Here is a 15,670-nt window from a genome sequence, read left to right on the forward strand (position 1 = left end):
GCTCGTTGCGAGGCCGAGCCTTGTCGCCGCCAGCCTCTGGGGCGCATGCGCAACGGCGGCCTGCTGCGTATCCCGAGTAGGTCCAACCCGCCCGCCCCGAGGGCGGTGTTTGCGCTACATGCGTATTTTACGTACCGTCCCTCCGCCGCTGCCTCCTTCCGTACTCCAAGTGCGTGGATCGGCGCCCCGCTTACACACTTTTCTCCGCAAAGTCTCTGCCTGGCCGGGTCCTCCGTTACGCAAACCGCGTACGCCCAGACCACCCACCTGTGGCAACGCTACAACTCCCATCCCTGCCGCGCAGCCACCGAGGCCTGGGAGCGTGCCGCCGCCGGCGGGGGGAAGGGCGCCAGGTTAGTCCCGCATCCTGCGAGGCACCAGCCGCTTCCCTCTCCTCCACACACGCACCCGCCGACCCGGGCCGAGGGAGAGGCGGTGCTGCCACCTCGCGTGGAGCCGAGCGCGAGTGGGTCCGGGGGCCATTGTGTCCGGCCGGCGAGGTAGGTGCCCCGGGTGGCAGCTCGCAGCCCCGAGGAGCGGGAGGACGGGCGGAGGGGTGAAGCAGGCCTCTGCCTCGCGTTCGCCTGGACGTGGACGTGTGGCCCAGGGCAGCGCTCCACGTGCCGTCGGCTCTTGAGGACAAGTGCGAAGGGGACGCCCGCCTCGGCACAGCGCAGCGCGCCGGGGGACGCCTGCCCTGAGGTACCTTCGCCAGCCCGCGGACCCCTCGCGTCACGCCGGCGGTGGCCCGCAGCCCGTGGCAGCTTCCAAAAGCGCACAGGTTCCCGAAGAGACGCTGAGCGGCAGCGGGACGACGCTGGCAGCGGACAGTCAGTGAGCGCAGTTTGCGAGTAGCAGCGTAGAAGGAGCGTGAGGCTGCTGTTCCGTCTCGGTTGCCAGCTGCCCGCGTGGTCCTGCTCACGCCTGTGAGGGGGACCTTGGCCGCTGAGTGACAAGCGGCAGGCAAAACTAGGTTCAGTACTTCGGGCCTTTGGAGAACTGTGATTGAAGGCAACTTTTAACTGTCTCTGCGGTGCTGAAAACAAGTGCGAAGGCGACCCTGGTGTGTGTGTTGGTGTTTACAAGTGGTACAGGATAGGTAAAAAGAAGATGTCAGGTCGTCGTGTCGCTGCAGCATGTGATAGACGTCAGCTGCCACGGGGCATGGGTAGCATGGCATCCCCCCTCCTTGACCCACGTCCACTTCGACTGCCGTTTCTTGAGGCTGACGTGAGTAGGACTTCGGGAGGGGGGTGGTGTGCTCTTGGGACAGGCTCTCAGCCAGCTGGGAGACCGTGCAGTTTGGCAGTGTGGGTGCTTGCGACAGTGCTGCCCGAGTGGCCGCAGTCGTCGGGCAGGCCTGCGGCGCCGAGCGGCCGTGCCAGCAACTTGTTATTTCACAGCCCGTTCACGTCCCCGTGACTGGGGATCCCGGTGTCTCAGCGGAAGCGGCGTGTCGGCGCTTTGCAGCCGGGACACTAAAGTACCCCGTCTCCCGCCATCGGCCACCCTCCTCTCAGGGGCCGGCCCCTCGCCGCTCCCCGGGCTGCCCGGCCAGTGGGGCCTGCCGCCCGCAGCCCGCCCCGAGCGCGGCTCTGCCAGCCTCGGCCTCGGTTTCTCCGGACAGGGGAAGGGGGAGAGGGACCCCCGGACGCCGCAGCGGCGGCCGTGCCTGCCCGCTCCGCCGGCCCCGGCCCGGCCCGGCCCGGCGCTGCCCCCCCGCCCCTCCCCGCCGCTCGGGGGCTCCCTCGGCGCGTCACCCGTCACGTGACACAGCGGGACCTGCCGGCGCGCGCGCGAGGTGTCACGGTCATGTGATGCTGCAATTCTCTCCTTCAAGAGTCGCCTCCAATCGATTTGCGGGCGCTCGATGCAGCAGCCTTCGCGGAGGAGCATTCTTCGGTCCCGGCCGCCGCCGCCGCCTCCTCCCCTGCCGCCGCCGCCAATCGATGCGCTCAGGGCTCCGGTCGCCATTTTAGGGGGAGAGCGAGGGAGGCAGAAGGAAGGGTCGGTAGGTACCGGGGCCGCTCCGCGCTGTCCCTCGCGTTCGGCTCCGCTGCCGGGGCCGGATCTCGCCCTCCGCAGCGCCCGCCCGAAGCTGCCTGCCCCCCCCCCCCCGCCGCTGGAGGCCCGCTTTCTGTGCCCGGCTAAGCACTCCCCGCCCTCATTCAGTCCCTTTCCCCCACGCCCCCTCCCTGCCCGGTTATTGGTCCCCAGACCCGGTTATCGGTCCCGCAGCCCGGGGCTGGGAGAGGGTGTACGGGCGGGTGACCGGCGTCTGCCGGCCGGGAGGAGGCGCGGGGAGGATGCGCTCAGCCGGGGTGAGAGGGAGGGAGCGGGTCGGGGCTGTGAGGCTGCCCAGCCGCCCGACTGCCCTGCACGTTCTACCGTAGTCGCCTCCCTAGTGCCCGGGTCCGCCGGCGCTAGCGAGGCTGAGCCAGAGATACTGACAGAATCATTTTGCTAACTAATGCCGCATTATTTCTGTCTCCTCTATTGCTCCTTAATACAGTTTGTGTTCTGTTTATCGACGAGATTTTCATTTCTCCAGCAAACAAGTGCAACAGGTTTTTCCTTCTGGTTTGGTGGGGGTTTTTTTGTCTTTGATTTTTATGTGACTTGATTCTTACTAAAATATGGTAGTATTTGGTGTCTGCACTGAAATTCAGCTAGATGTGCTTTATTTAAAGGTTGTGGTTGTTTCATGCAACTCTTGTATGTGATTTTTATATATTTATTTATTTCAGGCCCCTCCAAGGCATTCCTTGCTCACAATGTATAGAACAAAAGTCAGTTTGAAAGACCGTCAGCAACTTTATAAACTGATAATTAGTCAGCTGCTATATGATGGATATATAAATATTGCTAATGGCTTGATAAATGAGATAAAACCACAATCAGTCTGTGCACCATCCGAACAACTGCTGCACCTAATTAAATTAGGTAAGATGAAATAAAAAGCTACCATAAAAATCCAGTTTCTAAATCCCTGGCTTAAATCCTTGTGAATTAAGAGGTTAGCATTACTGAAAAGACATCCTTTATGCAAAGGTTATGTCTAGTAATAGCATAACTTTATATATTTTCTTGAAGGGCATTCTAGCTCTGTGTTTCATCCTTTAGTATGTATTAAAAGCAAAACAGATCACTGAGTGTTGTCAAAATCTGTTTGAATTTCAGTAACACATAAGAATACCTGCTCAGGGTTCTGGGTGACTGGCAACCTTCTAAAAATATGGTACAGTAAATGAGATCACTGAGTCCACAGACGTAATAGGAAATTGACCCACACAGTTTTCTGTCAACTTTGGAAATATTTTCTATTTTTTGACAGTATTGGAAAAGGAGCAATCCAAGCCCATCCACTGGCAATCTTTGCTAGCCTTTATATATCAGTGTCAAGAAAATAAGCTTTACAGTGTAGGGTCTCAGCAAAGGTATTGCATATTCTCTCTCTATCTTTTTTTCTGAAAGTACATCTGTGCTACAGGATGTAGTCAGAATACCTGAGCTGCTGTTGAAACAAGCTGACTAAGTTACTGGAAGAGGTCTAGCTGTAACATCATGTCTTCTCTATATTGTAATTGAACTGGTTCTGCTGCCTGAACTAGTTGAGTTCCAAGGGTATAAATATGTGAAGCCTTGTGTCTGTCTGAAATAAGAATGCTAGACTTGTAATTTGTGAATGAAAGCACCAAAAACTTCTTGATTGTGTTTGATCGGTTGATGATCACCATTGGGCTGAAAAATTATTGTGTCTGCCCTGTTACTGCTTCCAGTGCTGAACTGTCTTTGTTCTGTAGATGAATCCTGGAAATAAAAAAAATATATATAAATCAAAATCTGCAGAGTGGGTGTGAAGAGGAGTAAAATTTTTAATTTGCAACGCTGGGATAGTTGGTTGTGAAGTAGGGTTTTTTTCTTCAGCACAATAAAACAGAAAGGGAAAGAATCCGTAAACAGTTAAATCTCATGTCATAGTGTTGGGTCTTGTTTCTCCCTCTGTGAAAAGCTGACTAGAGGCCTGTCGATGGCTTCAGTAACTGATTGTCAGTGCATTTATCAGTGCTTAACATTCTGCAATATTTGCTGGTTGTATTTCCACAGCTCTGCTCTAGTGCAGCCAAAGTACCTCTCATTCTCACCAGAATTACTGCTGTATAACTAAACCTGCTCTGCTAGCTTAGCTTTATTCAACAGGGGCTGCCTCTCTTAAAACCTGACTCATAGCTGGTCCAGAGCCTGTAGCATAGATCTGGCCACAGTCTACCTGTCTAAGGAGAAGGTTAACCTGGTTTAAGTGCATCAACTTCTCTCTTTTCAGGAATGGAGAATGATGACAGTGCTGTTCAATATGCAATTGGACGGTCAGATACAGTAGCTCCAGGCACAGGAATTGACTTGGAATTTGATGCAGATGTACAGACCATGTCTCCTGAGGCTTCTGAATATGAGACTTGTTATGTCACATCTCATAAAGGACCGTGTCGTGTAGCTACATATAGCAGAGATGGACAGTTAATAGCTACAGGATCTGCTGATGCCTCAATAAAAATTCTTGATACAGAGAGAATGTTGGCCAAAAGTGCTATGCCTATTGAGGTAAAATATGACTTGAATCATAACCACTTTGTGAATTCTTGAGGTGCTGTCAGTTTCATGCCATGTCTGTGCCTTGTGGCTGGCTCAGTGGGTTGGATAAGTATCTGTCTCGCAGTATTTCCTACTCCAACAGCGGCTCATAAAGTACTCGTGAAGAAAAGGAAGAAGAAATAGGGCAAGTATACCTGTGTAACTTCTGGCAGCAGTCTAGAGAATTGAGCCAGAAATTGCTTCAAGTAGTAGCTGATAATTGCTATATTGTATGAACACAGTTCATTTTTGAACTCAAGCTTCTGGCTTCTACAGCCTCCAGTGGCTGTGTGTTTAAGAACTGTTTCACTGAATCCACATTTATTTGCTTCATTTTTTTCTGCAGTTATCAGGTAGCAATTTAGAAGTGGGTTGTTGGTTTTGGTTTTTTTTGCACAGAGTGCGCACCAAATTCTCAGCAGTATCCTGCATGAGTAAAAGTTGCAATTGGTACAACTTCCTTTAAGCCTTACAGCAGTACAGTATTTTGGTTTGGACTGTTTATGAGGGTGATATGTTTCCTTGCACCAGTTCTCTGCTACTAAAACTTGTTTGTCCTTGAGCAAGTCAGCTGACCTTTGTAAAGATACAGGGGACTTACAACAATATATAGTGGGCCTTCAAATAATTAAGATAACAGTGATTATGTGCCTAGTCATGTCAGAAACTTAGTTGTTTGGCCACTCTGGCAAGCATAAAACATACTTTTCCAGTCAAAAGCACATTCTGGTTTCTAACACTCTAACTTGTTGAATGTTCTTTGTAGGTCATGATGAATGAGACAGCACAGCAAAACATGGAAAATCACCCTGTTATTCGGACTCTCTATGATCACGTGGATGAAGTTACATGTTTAGCTTTTCATCCAACAGAACAGATCCTAGCATCTGGTTCAAGGGACTACACACTTAAATTGTTTGATTATTCAAAACCTTCTGCCAAAAGAGCCTTCAAATATATACAGGTTAGATACAATACCAGTTCAGAGCAACCAAAGCTTTAATGTATGAGTACTGAGGTATCAATGAGCTGAGTTGTGATAAGTCGTGGTTAGGTATGTAGGAGTATGCAGCTACAAAGTTTGCAGACATTAAGGTACATATTAAGAGTTTGTGCATAATGGATACCTGCATTCTTTAAATCTGGTGCCTGTCTGCTTTTTGTTCATCTAGACCAAATCTAATATGGGTAACTTTGAAGTCAATTATATTTGTATTTGAGGAGAGTTTGGGCTTAGGTGGTGGTGGGCTTTGGGGTGTGTGACTGGCTGACAAAGCCTCCTGTCATTTCTGTGGTACCCTGAAAATGAGTGGGCACTGCAGGCTGCTTTAGGACAAAAACTACAATACGTTTAAAGGTAGCCTGTCATTTTAATCCTGTAGAAAGCATTTTCTATTTTGCAAAAGCAGAACATTGTGCTAACTGATGTAACTAGTTTTCTCATACTTTAATGCCACCAGAATTGACACTTCCATTTCAGATTGGTTTTTCTTTCTTACACCAATTATGTATTTTTGATCAAACAGGAAGCAGAGATGTTGCGCTCAATTTCCTTTCACCCCTCTGGAGATTTCATACTTGTTGGTACCCAGCACCCTACTTTACGACTGTATGATATCAATACTTTCCAGTGTTTTGTGTCTTGCAATCCTCAAGATCAACACACTGATGCTATATGTTCAGTAAATTACAACGCAAGCGCAAACATGTATGTGACAGGAAGTAAGGATGGATGCATCAAACTGTGGGATGGTGTTTCAAATCGCTGTATCACTACTTTTGAGAAGGCACATGATGGAGCTGAAGTCTGTTCTGCTATTTTTTCCAAAAATTCAAAGTATATCTTGTCAAGTGGAAAAGACTCTGTAGCTAAACTATGGGAGATCTCCACTGGTCGAACACTGGTCAAATACACAGGTATGTGGCAGGTGACCTTTCAAGTACCTTTCAGTACCTTTTGCAGGTACTGAACCACAGCAGGGGTGGTAATATTTTCAAAAGAATAGTAATTCTTAAAGGCAGTGGGAGACTGCTGCTTTGAGGGTAAATTGCCCCAAATTATTGAAAACATTCAATGTAGACTAATTCCAGAAGAAAAGCTGTGATTCTTATATGTCAGTCAGTGTAACCATATTCAGTCAGAGTAGATTTTTGGAGACTTTACTGACATCATTACTCCATTGCTTTGGAGGGAAATTATCACTGAATTAGGCAAAAGTAAAAAGGAACAATGCCCTGAGGACTAGGACATTGTGCAGAGGCTCTAGTTTAGTGTTTAGAAACAGAGGTTACTGAAACAGCTTTGTCGCTTTTCTTGCTAGTGATCATTTTGATTTTGTGACTTTTATTGCTAGATGAGGGGCACAGTTTAAACTGAAAGTGTCAAAGCTAACAACTGATCTGTTTCTGGCTAGAGTTAGCTGCGTTCCTGCAGAGTACCTGCCCAGACAGGGGGAACTGAACCTACCTTGGGACAGTTGTTTTAACGATTAGACTCTTGTGCAAAAGATATTTCTACTGGCATATGGCAGTAGTCTGAAAAATAGCTACAGCTGGTTTGGGTTTTTTGGGGGGTTTTTTGTTGTTTTTTTCCAAGGATGCAATTGTGTGCAAGGTAGTCCTGTTTGGAGCTTGCAGACAATACCATGCTTTGATCTCAGTGGGGCTTAAGAAGTGGTGAAGAATGTAGAAGCTTTGCATTTGATAGCAGCCATGTGACAAGGGAAGCTTTTGGGTCAAGCAGTAATGTGCCAAAGCATTGGGAGTCATAGTATGAAAGAGAAGAGGATGTTGAAAACTTCGTGTATTAGCTCTGGGGATGTGCAGGTTCCTTTTTTGTATGCTAGCTTTATTTTGCTCTCAACCAGCAGGGCGCAGCACCTCCCTGATAAACTTCTGCAAAGTATCAGGTAATGTGCAGGTGTGCATTGCAAAGTAAATGTCTATGTATGAAACACATTTTATTTGAAGGGTATGGAGGGAAGGTATGGCTAAGGTGGGACATATAATGTGCCTCGTGATAGGTACGTTAAAAACAAATTGTCATTGATAATGAGAATCTGTGTGTTCTACTATCTGTGGTCCTTCCCCTTAGTTATAGCTGTAAGACTCATACAAAAAGTAAAAGGCAAAAGTGCTCTTAAAGGTGAGTGGTTGGACTTGATTGACACTGTTGAAGTAGTTAATCTTTCTGTCCTCTAAGAAATTTTAGAATATCTCATGTATATAACTACAAAAGATTACTCACCTGTCCTATGAGGAAGTGGTAGACTGAGGAAATACAGCTCCTTTGTAGACTGCAGAAACTTATGGGAGGTTTATTCATAGGTCTTTGGAAACTTCCTAAAACTGATCCTATTTGGGTTAATATTTTGCTGCCTATATTTAGGAGCTGGTTTGAGTGGACGACAAGTACACAGGACACAAGCTGTCTTCAACCACACAGAAGATTATGTGCTGCTTCCAGATGAAAGGACCATCAGTCTGTGCTGCTGGGATTCAAGAACTGCTGAACGGAGAAACCTTCTTTCTCTTGGGCACAACAGCATTGTCCGTTGTATTGTCCATTCTCCTACCAATCCTGGCTTCATGACCTGCAGTGATGACTACAGGGCTAGATTTTGGTACAGAAGGTCAACGACAGACTAAGGACAGCTCTATAAAACAGCAATTATCTGGATTCGTTATATCATCTTGTATTGATTGTACTGCCAACAGATGCCTAGATGAAAGCCGTGATGTGTCTGGTTTTTAATTCTGTCAAACATGGCAGATAAATATCAAAATATTGAGACTTAAGTTTTGCCCCACGCTAATTTTTTTATTAGTGTGTGCGGCATTAATTTTTGTAAGACATCTCTAATTGTACTCAAGGAGTGTGTGGGGGGAGAATTAAATGATCCTTGCAGGAAGGATTAAACTTGTTCTCCTGTCTTTCTAAATCCTGCGAAAGATAATGTGACTGTATCTTGCTCAAACTGGGCAGTATGAGCCAGTTTTGCTCTGCATTGTATCTGTGCAATCCCACTGAAGTCTGTTTAAAGAATGGATTACACAAGTAACAGCAGAACTTGGCAAATATTTTAATGAAGCCTTAAACTGCCTTCAGTTCTGATTTATTCTTTGTAAAGCTCTGTTTTGTATCTTTTAGTCTGGGGGGGTTTTGGTGGATTTTTTTTTTTTTTTTTTTAATTGGCCAAGTGGACCTTCAATTCTGAGCCAGTCTTGTGCCATAAGAATTTGAAACAGGATTTTAAACTATTTAGATGAATGCAAGAAATACGGTGTTCTAGTTCTGGTATTAAAGCTCAGACTTGAAATCTTGTCTTCTTTTGAATTTATCTTGTGGGACCTCAAAGTGAATTCATAGTATTTTCAAGGAATATCATTGCAACTGTAAAATGTGACAGTCCTGCAGCATGTGAAAATGAGAATAATTTTGCCATGGAGACCTTTAGTATCCTCTCAAAGAAAGAAATTTGTGCATATTAATTTCCATATATGTACCTCAGAAATGTCACTTTGCTTCATTTTATTAAGGAATTTTCATTCTATGTCTGTTACACAGAATTTGAATTACATTCTTTTCTTAATTATTCAAAAATCCAGACTCACCCTTTCTCCTCCCTGTTATCTCTAACAGTCCAAGTTTCCCAGACCTCATCCTATTCAACAGAAGTACAGATCATTAAGAAACTACTTAAACCTTCTGTAAGTTTGAAAACTCACTACTTACAGATAGTTGCTCTTCGGCTTCACATTTGGGAGAATTCCTGTAGTCAACAATTCAGCACTTGATTTCATGAGGATTTTTAAATGTAAGATTGTTCTCACTGCCGGATTAACTTTCCCTACCACTGATTAAATGTCTTGTCAAGGGCTCATGAAGGTGCCGGATTTGTCTGTATTTAAATAAAGATTACGTTTTAAAAAGTTATTTAATATATAAAGAAGGAAATGCATTAGTTTTTCTTTTCTGTGCAACAAAAGGAGAAATTAACAGAATATTGGAAGGCTCTGTCTTCAGGGAAATGTTAAAGCTTGATGAATTCATTTGTGTTATATCTGAATCAGATACAGCTATAGATTTACAGTATAGAATGGGGGATTTTTTTTTTTTTTTAATTTGGAGAATTTAATTTTCTCTTAGAAACTACTGCTATGCAAAATATTTCTTAGGCTTAGCAATCCTCTTTGCTTTGCCTCTGCCTCCCTTCAAGTTTCTAAAATTTTAGAAAAATAGGAGGCATGAGATAGCAGTTTTCGTGGCTTTTTTGGTGGAGGGACAAGGAGAACCAGAGCTTGGTGGGAGGGAAAAGGGAAGTCCTGACACACAGTTATTAATGTGTGCTGTACTTGCTCAGCAACAGCAGAGCTCTGCTATTACAGCCAGCCTGCTAAACTGATAGCATGGTAATTTGTTTTAATGCCAGTTTTTTCAACTCTGTTAAAGAAGCTGTCCATAAGTAACACATTTGCTACTGGTGTTTTGACTCTTGTAGTTTTAAAATACTGTGGTTTATGTATTAAGCCACTGCTGTGGTTGATAAGTTCACAGCATGCTAGCTTTTGCCTCAAGCTTCCTTAATTCTGTGGTCTTTTAACTTGCAGTGTAGAAATAGTTTTATTCTCTTAACATAAAAACATCTTGACAGCAGCACCTTTCTTTGTTTTCAAACTATATCATCTTGCTTGAGGCTGGAAGTTTGGGGGGGTTTCTGTTTAAGAAATAAGGGCTGGAAGAAACAACTCATCCTATTTAGGTAGATAATGCAACCCTGGAGTGAAATACTTTAGTCTGGTACTACACCATCCCAGTGGTATTCTGGTGGTTGATGGGGGACAAGGAGAGGAGGCAAGGCAGCTCTGGAGCATTCAGAGGGAGCAGGCATGCTTGGAGGAGCCAGAGCTGCATCTTGAAGAACAGGGTTGTGCACACATGTAGCATCCTGTTAGATCTGCGTTTGATGGAAGGGGAATACATCTTTCCACCGTGCAAGTTGAAGTACCTAAGTAAACATTTTCTATGTGGTCATGCTTACTGCTACAGGCAGAGAAGCTTCACACCTAGAAGCTGTATTTGATCAGTTAAAATTCCTGTGCAGCCGCCTGCTCTTCTCACGTTTTGCAGTCTGTACCTCTCAGTAGCTACATCCCAGCATGCTGCTCTGCTCAGAGAAGCACAGTCGTACTCAGGATTTACCACCTTATGAAAGTCCATCACCTGTCTAGAGTCCATTGTATCCATCTGGCACGTAGCCTGCTCTTGCCTGGCCTCGGCAGAAGCTGTCACGGAAACATGGCAAGGTGATGCCACAGCTAACACGTTAGGCCAGCGAGCCATGGTGATGTGAAAGTAAAGCAACTTTGGAGACAAATCATAATTACAGTTTGGTATGTTTCAGCCTTCAGCATTCCTTGGCACACTGACTGGGCAGTCAGTAACTGGCACATGACTCTAGGGAAAGTCTTTCCTAAAAGGCCACTTGTAGCATTAGGCTTATTTGCCACCCATTGAAACAGATTTCAAGCTTTCTACTTAAGAGGGGGTACTGGTCTGGGATAAATATTTCTCATTTCCTGGACACAGAAGCTGTGTTTCCACCAGAGGTGCCCTGTGAGACTGAATCCCAGGAAAAACTGAAGTATAGTAAAGGAAAAGTGGTTAAGATGTAGTTCAGGTTAGGAAGTTCTCTGTATGGCTGCGAGGGACCCTTCAAACATGCTGAGTACGACTGCTCCACTCACTGAGCAGGATGTTGCAGGACAGCCCACACATCCCCTTGTGTATGTGTTTAAGCCTTGGTGCAACCAGGAGTCACCTTTCACACAGCATTCACCCCCAGGTATGGATGGTAATACATCAGGTTTTCACAAAGGCCCTTTTTAACAAAAAGTGATATTGGTGCTTTAAAAGTTGAGACAACTTTGGAAGGCATGAAAAATGTTGGCTTCGTAATCCTGAATTGATATGATTGTGGCAGTCTTATTTCTATCAAGCACTGTGCAGCCCCTTGTGGTACGTAGTATTCTTGCATTCATTGCATTTCTAAAAGAGGAAATACAGGAACATGTAGCAAAACAGAAGGGTGAGACTTCTGACTGCGGTTAATTGCGACAAGTTGGTGACAGAGAGATCAAGGAAAATTCCACTTGCAGACAGACTTTTTTCTCCTTACTTTCAGACGCTAATACGGCGTTTCTGGTTTTCATTCTGTTCTTTTGAATCTCACCTGTTGTCACATAAATTATTTTTCATGAGAATCTTTTCTACAAATTCCTAAATGCTTTTAGGGGTAGAGCTGTCGATGTGCTTTCTTGAGCCATAGTTCCTAACACACCATGGCTGTGCAAGGCTGAAGTCTCTTCATCCTGCTGTAATTATCTGTATTGCTCAAAGTGACGCTGCTGGTGAATGGCAACAATGGATAAAAACATAGGAATCAACAGAACTGCCAAGGTATGTGTGGTTTTTTTGAGTATAGCATATAAACAACTAAGAAAAAAAGAGTCCTAGCCTAGGGTTTGATGTTTAAATTCAGCATGATAGTTTAACTGGGTGATGCAAATGCTTGGTGTTCCTGTCTGGAGAGGGACAGAAGGCTTTTATGATGCTCACGTACCAAATGTCTCCGTGTACTTTTTGTTGTGACAAAACTATTAACTGGAAGAAATGTCCTCTTTGGGAGGACTCTGAATAAAGCAGGATTCCCAAATAACAAATACCTGTGAATAAACACATCTGTGAAACAATAAATATATAATTTAAAGGTTCCACCTGTCTTACTGCTATCCTGTAGTAACATTACACATGGTTATATTGTCAAAGACTTTCACTGACAGTCTAGGTGACCTGTTGCACGACAGATAATTTCCCTATGTTACATGTAAAACAGAAGAACTTTTGAAATACAGTATTTGTTTCTTTTGAAAGACTAGATGTAGTTTATAAGGTTTTTTACATTTATTTGTGTATTCATATTGCACCTAGTATAATTTTATATATATATACATAGATAAAATGACCTGCTACAGCTATACAGGTTAGAGAATGCTGAAGTCTTGATTCAGAGTCAGTGCCTTGATTGTCCTACTGTCTGCAAGTCTAATAAGCAGTGTAATTGGATTATTATTTTCATCCTGGATTATGATCTCAGTGTTTACTGTAAATAAACTGCCTCCAGGAAATCTGATACAAAATATAGGGGGGGCGGGAACCTTAGTACAAGTTCGATGAGTCATTCTTTCGCACTCAACATTTTCCATGAAGGCATGTAAAGAGACTATTTTCATGTTCAGTCATCAGCAATTGATGCAAGACATTTTTAATTTCCATAGAGAGAAGATATTTTCTATTCCTAGGTATGATATTTTCAGTTTTGTTAAATGGGTTGCCAATGGCTAACTAAATGTAATGGTAGCAAGCTGATTTCCTGTTCTGCTGTGAGATCTTTAGACATAGCCATAGCACACCCAGTCAATTTCAGCTCAGTAACAACTGAAAGTCAAATTTATTATATAAATGTATTATATGCATTTGTATAATTTATGAATTGTTCATAAGGTTCCTACTACCCTAGCACTACTGCTTATTACAATAATTGAGTGCTGTGCTACATATGAAAACAGTAAGGATGTGGTTTTTCTACTGTCTGGACTTGAAGCACCATGTGCCAACCATCAGTAGCTTTACTGTGACAGGTTAACGCTTTGCAGTTATCACTGTGCCCCAACTATTCCACCTTCACAAGGAAAACTGTTTCTGAAAATTAATTCAGAATATGTGCACAGCCTGAGAAAATATGTTACTTCTTTCTTGTTGCATATACACCTGAGACATAGTCTGCACAGGAAACATTGCACCTCTTGGTGCAATTTAAAACACAGTTAGCATGACAGGCTACGCTTGGGAAATAGTTCTCATACTGTTTGACAACATTTTCTGTGCTGATGCCAAAGGAAAAATAGGAGCATTTTTTAAACACACATTAAGTTGATCTGAAGTTTGTCTCTCCTTCCAAAATGCCCAGTTCATATATTCCCATCTTGTCCACAAACAAGTGCATGAAGAACAATGAGAGATTTGTTTCTGTAACCCTCTCTGCACCCAGGGATGTGTGCACCCACAGCCCCGTGGCTCTAGGTTGCTCAGTTGCCATCTCAAACACCTGGGAGCAAATACATGTTTCAAAATAGGATTTGCGAGAGCTAATATATTGAGCAAGGAGTTACTTGAACAGCCAAGAAGAATTACTGGAGAGAACAATGAAGTCCCCATTTTCCTGGGCCTCAAACAATAAATTTGGGGCTATTCTCAGGGATGCAGTCAGGTGGAAGTGCGCTCAATGCCCAGCTTTCCTTGGGAAATCTTAAAACTTTAGTTCTGACATGGGCAAAAGACCCAGGGAATCTTCACCTCATTTAATTTCTTGCCAGTTAACACAAACTCCTAATTACGGATTTGGGTGATTGAGAAAGAATAAACCATAAACAATGAAGCAAGCACTTAAGTAAACACCTTTTCTCCCCCTTCCTAGTCTCAACTTGTCTTATTTTTGTGCCGGGTACACTCAGTCCACCCCGGTATCTTCAAGGAGGTGACGATGTCACAGGACGTCGGGGCTGGGGGAAAAGCTCTCTGGCTGCTGCTTTGTGATTATTGCCCATTTTCTTCCACTCTTCCACGTTTCTGTCCCTGCCCTGACGTGGGACACCCAGGGTCTGCGAAGGGTGTCCCTACCCCGGCGTGGCAGGGATCCTGTCTGGGATTAATTTAAGAGAACATTTAATTGTATTTGAAAGTAGTTTTGTGGCTGCAAGTTGTGGCTTTGTTACTTCTATTTCTGGATCATTTCAGATGCTGGTAGTACCTGAAAAATTCCAGGGTAGCAAGTGAATGGCTGCTCTTTATCAGCTGCGTGGAGTGTTCAAACTAGTAAAACTGCTGGTTGTAATATTAAAATTAAAAAAACAAACAAAAAAAAAAAAAAAAAACCAACAAACAAACAAAACAAAACAAAAAAAAAACAACCACCCCACAACAACAACAAAAAGCCCACCGAAGGCATTCAAAGGAGCTGCTTTGTGCCAGGAGTTCTTTCCCATTTGAACAACTGCATTAGCTGGTTGTCTGCTCCTGGTCCCACCCCAGAGGTGTAGATTTTGTTGAGAAAGCATTTTCAATTCAGCATTTTATCTTAAAGATTGTTTTTCTAGTTACATGATTGTGGGTTTGGGAGTGAGTGTCTAATTTTGCCTTAAAGCTACCATGGAAAGAGGAAGGAAAAGACACTTGCCAGAGAAAAGGCAGTGTTGTACAAAGGCAAAACCAGTAGAAGTTTGCAAACCCCAAGATATTCACAAGTAAAAAGCGATAAAACCTGGGCATTTGCTTAAGCATAAACTGGGCAGAGCTATTGCTGAGTAAATAGCAACTACAAACTATTTTTTAAATGCTATTATTTAATAATAGTAAAGATTTTTTTTTTAATAATCAAAGGAACAAAATCCTTCAGCTGAGTTAATGTTTAGCTTTCCTCCTCAGGTTTTCTGCCTCTGAACGGAGATTATTTTGCAGGGATTAGTACAACTGCAGAGATCTGTTTCTAGACACCTGAACATGAAAATTTCAAAGAACATCAAACCACATTTAAGTACCAAAAAAAAAAAAAAAAGTTAAAAATGGTGCCACAAAAGGTGGAAAACACACTTCAAAACACAGTCCTCTAATTCTGCCCCACTACCCCGTGTTCTCCTGTTAAGAAGAGGCAGTTGCAAAGCAGAACAGGCATTTCCCCGGGGGTGTCTGCAGGAGGGACATCTGCCTGTCCTCCACCAGGCCCTCATTACCATCGGCAGCTGCAGGCCAATTGCACCCGGAGATAATTTTGCTGTGTAATTAGCTCCTTCGCTCCCGGTAGCTGCTCTGCGCCGGGGCGGCAGGGGGTGGAGGGAGGTTGGGCCTTTGCTCTGCGGGCTCCTGGCCAGCCGCTCCAGTGCTCCTGCCTCATCGGCTGGGCTGCGCTGGGATCGCATCCTC

At 44.4% G+C, this 15,670-nt stretch overlaps 1 protein-coding gene across 1 annotated transcript; it reads left to right on the forward strand.

Moving 5' to 3' along the window:
* Positions 1–96: 96 nt before the first annotated feature.
* On the forward strand, positions 97–9,568 carry CSTF1 (cleavage stimulation factor subunit 1). The gene is made up of 7 exons (XM_074920301.1): positions 97–1,230; positions 1,841–2,011; positions 2,748–2,943; positions 4,325–4,602; positions 5,399–5,596; positions 6,159–6,549; positions 8,021–9,568. Exons 1-7 carry the CDS (start codon positions 1,111–1,113, stop codon positions 8,278–8,280), a joined length of 1,614 nt encoding a protein of 537 aa, XP_074776402.1. The 5' UTR covers positions 97–1,110; the 3' UTR covers positions 8,281–9,568.
* Positions 9,569–15,670: the final 6,102 nt, after the last annotated feature.

The sequence above is a fragment of the Athene noctua genome, chromosome 16 (genome assembly GCF_965140245.1).
Source record: "Athene noctua chromosome 16, bAthNoc1.hap1.1, whole genome shotgun sequence".
In the NCBI taxonomy this organism is placed as follows: domain Eukaryota; kingdom Metazoa; phylum Chordata; class Aves; order Strigiformes; family Strigidae; genus Athene; species Athene noctua.

Bases quoted from the DNA above. Each gene is read 5' to 3' on its own strand.
- CSTF1 (XM_074920301.1), top strand. From the start codon at position 1,111: ATGTCAGGTCGTCGTGTCGCTGCAGCATGTGATAGACGTCAGCTGCCA. The intron at 2,944-4,324 runs GTAAGATGAAAT...CTCTCTTTTCAG, and splicing joins GCTGCACCTAATTAAATTAG to GAATGGAGAATGATGACAGT. The intron at 4,603-5,398 runs GTAAAATATGAC...TGTTCTTTGTAG, and splicing joins AAAGTGCTATGCCTATTGAG to GTCATGATGAATGAGACAGC.